Source organism: Antrostomus carolinensis, unplaced genomic scaffold (genome assembly GCF_000700745.2).
Source record: "Antrostomus carolinensis isolate BGI_N321 unplaced genomic scaffold, ASM70074v2 scaffold37903, whole genome shotgun sequence".
Classification (NCBI taxonomy): Eukaryota; Metazoa; Chordata; class Aves; order Caprimulgiformes; family Caprimulgidae; genus Antrostomus; species Antrostomus carolinensis.
The window spans coordinates 5934-6706 of NW_010305114.1; the positions used below are offsets into that span (position 1 = coordinate 5934).

General features: G+C 62.2%; 1 protein-coding gene across 1 annotated transcript in view; it reads left to right on the forward strand.

Moving 5' to 3' along the window:
• BRPF1 (bromodomain and PHD finger containing 1) overlaps positions 1–773 on the forward strand; it is a gene marked incomplete at both ends in the record, with an annotated part of 8835 nt that overhangs the window by 5927 nt on the left and 2135 nt on the right. Inside the window, one exon of the mRNA XM_029084201.1 lies at positions 357–503. Coding sequence (XP_028940034.1) covers positions 357–503 — 147 coding nt within the window. The remainder of the gene's footprint in view (positions 1–356; positions 504–773) is intronic.

Below are 773 nucleotides of genomic sequence, written 5' to 3' on the forward strand. Positions count from 1 at the left end.
ACGGTAACGATTGATTGCCCCTCCTCGGGGGGCTGCTGGGGTGGGCATAAGCATGGATTCTAAATTAGAGCGTGGCAGGGCGTGTGCTGGGGTCTCCTCGGCCGTGCTGCGCCCTGCACCAGCGGCTCTGAGCAAAGGTGGCTGCTCTGCAAGGCTGAGGTGGGGTGTGCAGGTGCTGGTGTTACACCTCCACTCCCCAGAGATGGGGTGAGGGGTAGTCCCTGCCCCTTGTGCAAGGAAGGGTGTTGCTGTCCTACGGGACTGCCCTGCTGCTCCCTGGGGACTGTCCCCACTGCCTGGCTGCCGGGCAGGGGGCTCAGCCCCACTCTGTTCCTCCGTTTCATCCTCCGTTTCAGATCAAAGTGCAGCAGGTGGCACTGGAAATGCAGCTGACCCCCTTCCTCATCCTCCTCCGCAAGACGCTCGAGCAGCTGCAGGAGAAGGACACGGGCAACATCTTCAGTGAGCCGGTCCCTCTGTCTGAGGTAACAGAAATCTACGAAGTAAGAACCCCCTCCCCCAGATTTCTACTTCGCTCAAACCTGTCCCTTGCTCCTGCCAAGGACTGCCCAGGGCCTCTCTGGTCCGGAAGCTCCCCCGGGCAGTCCGGTGCTGGCTCACACATCGCAGCACCACTCACCCAGGGGGGTTGTGCAGCGAGGCCTCTCCGGGGTGAGCTGAGTGCAGAAGAGCTGAGGTGGTGCCAGGCAGGAGCACAGCACTTGGCTCTTCCTCTGCACGTTGCTGGCGACTCCCCAGTGTCCGTGACACGT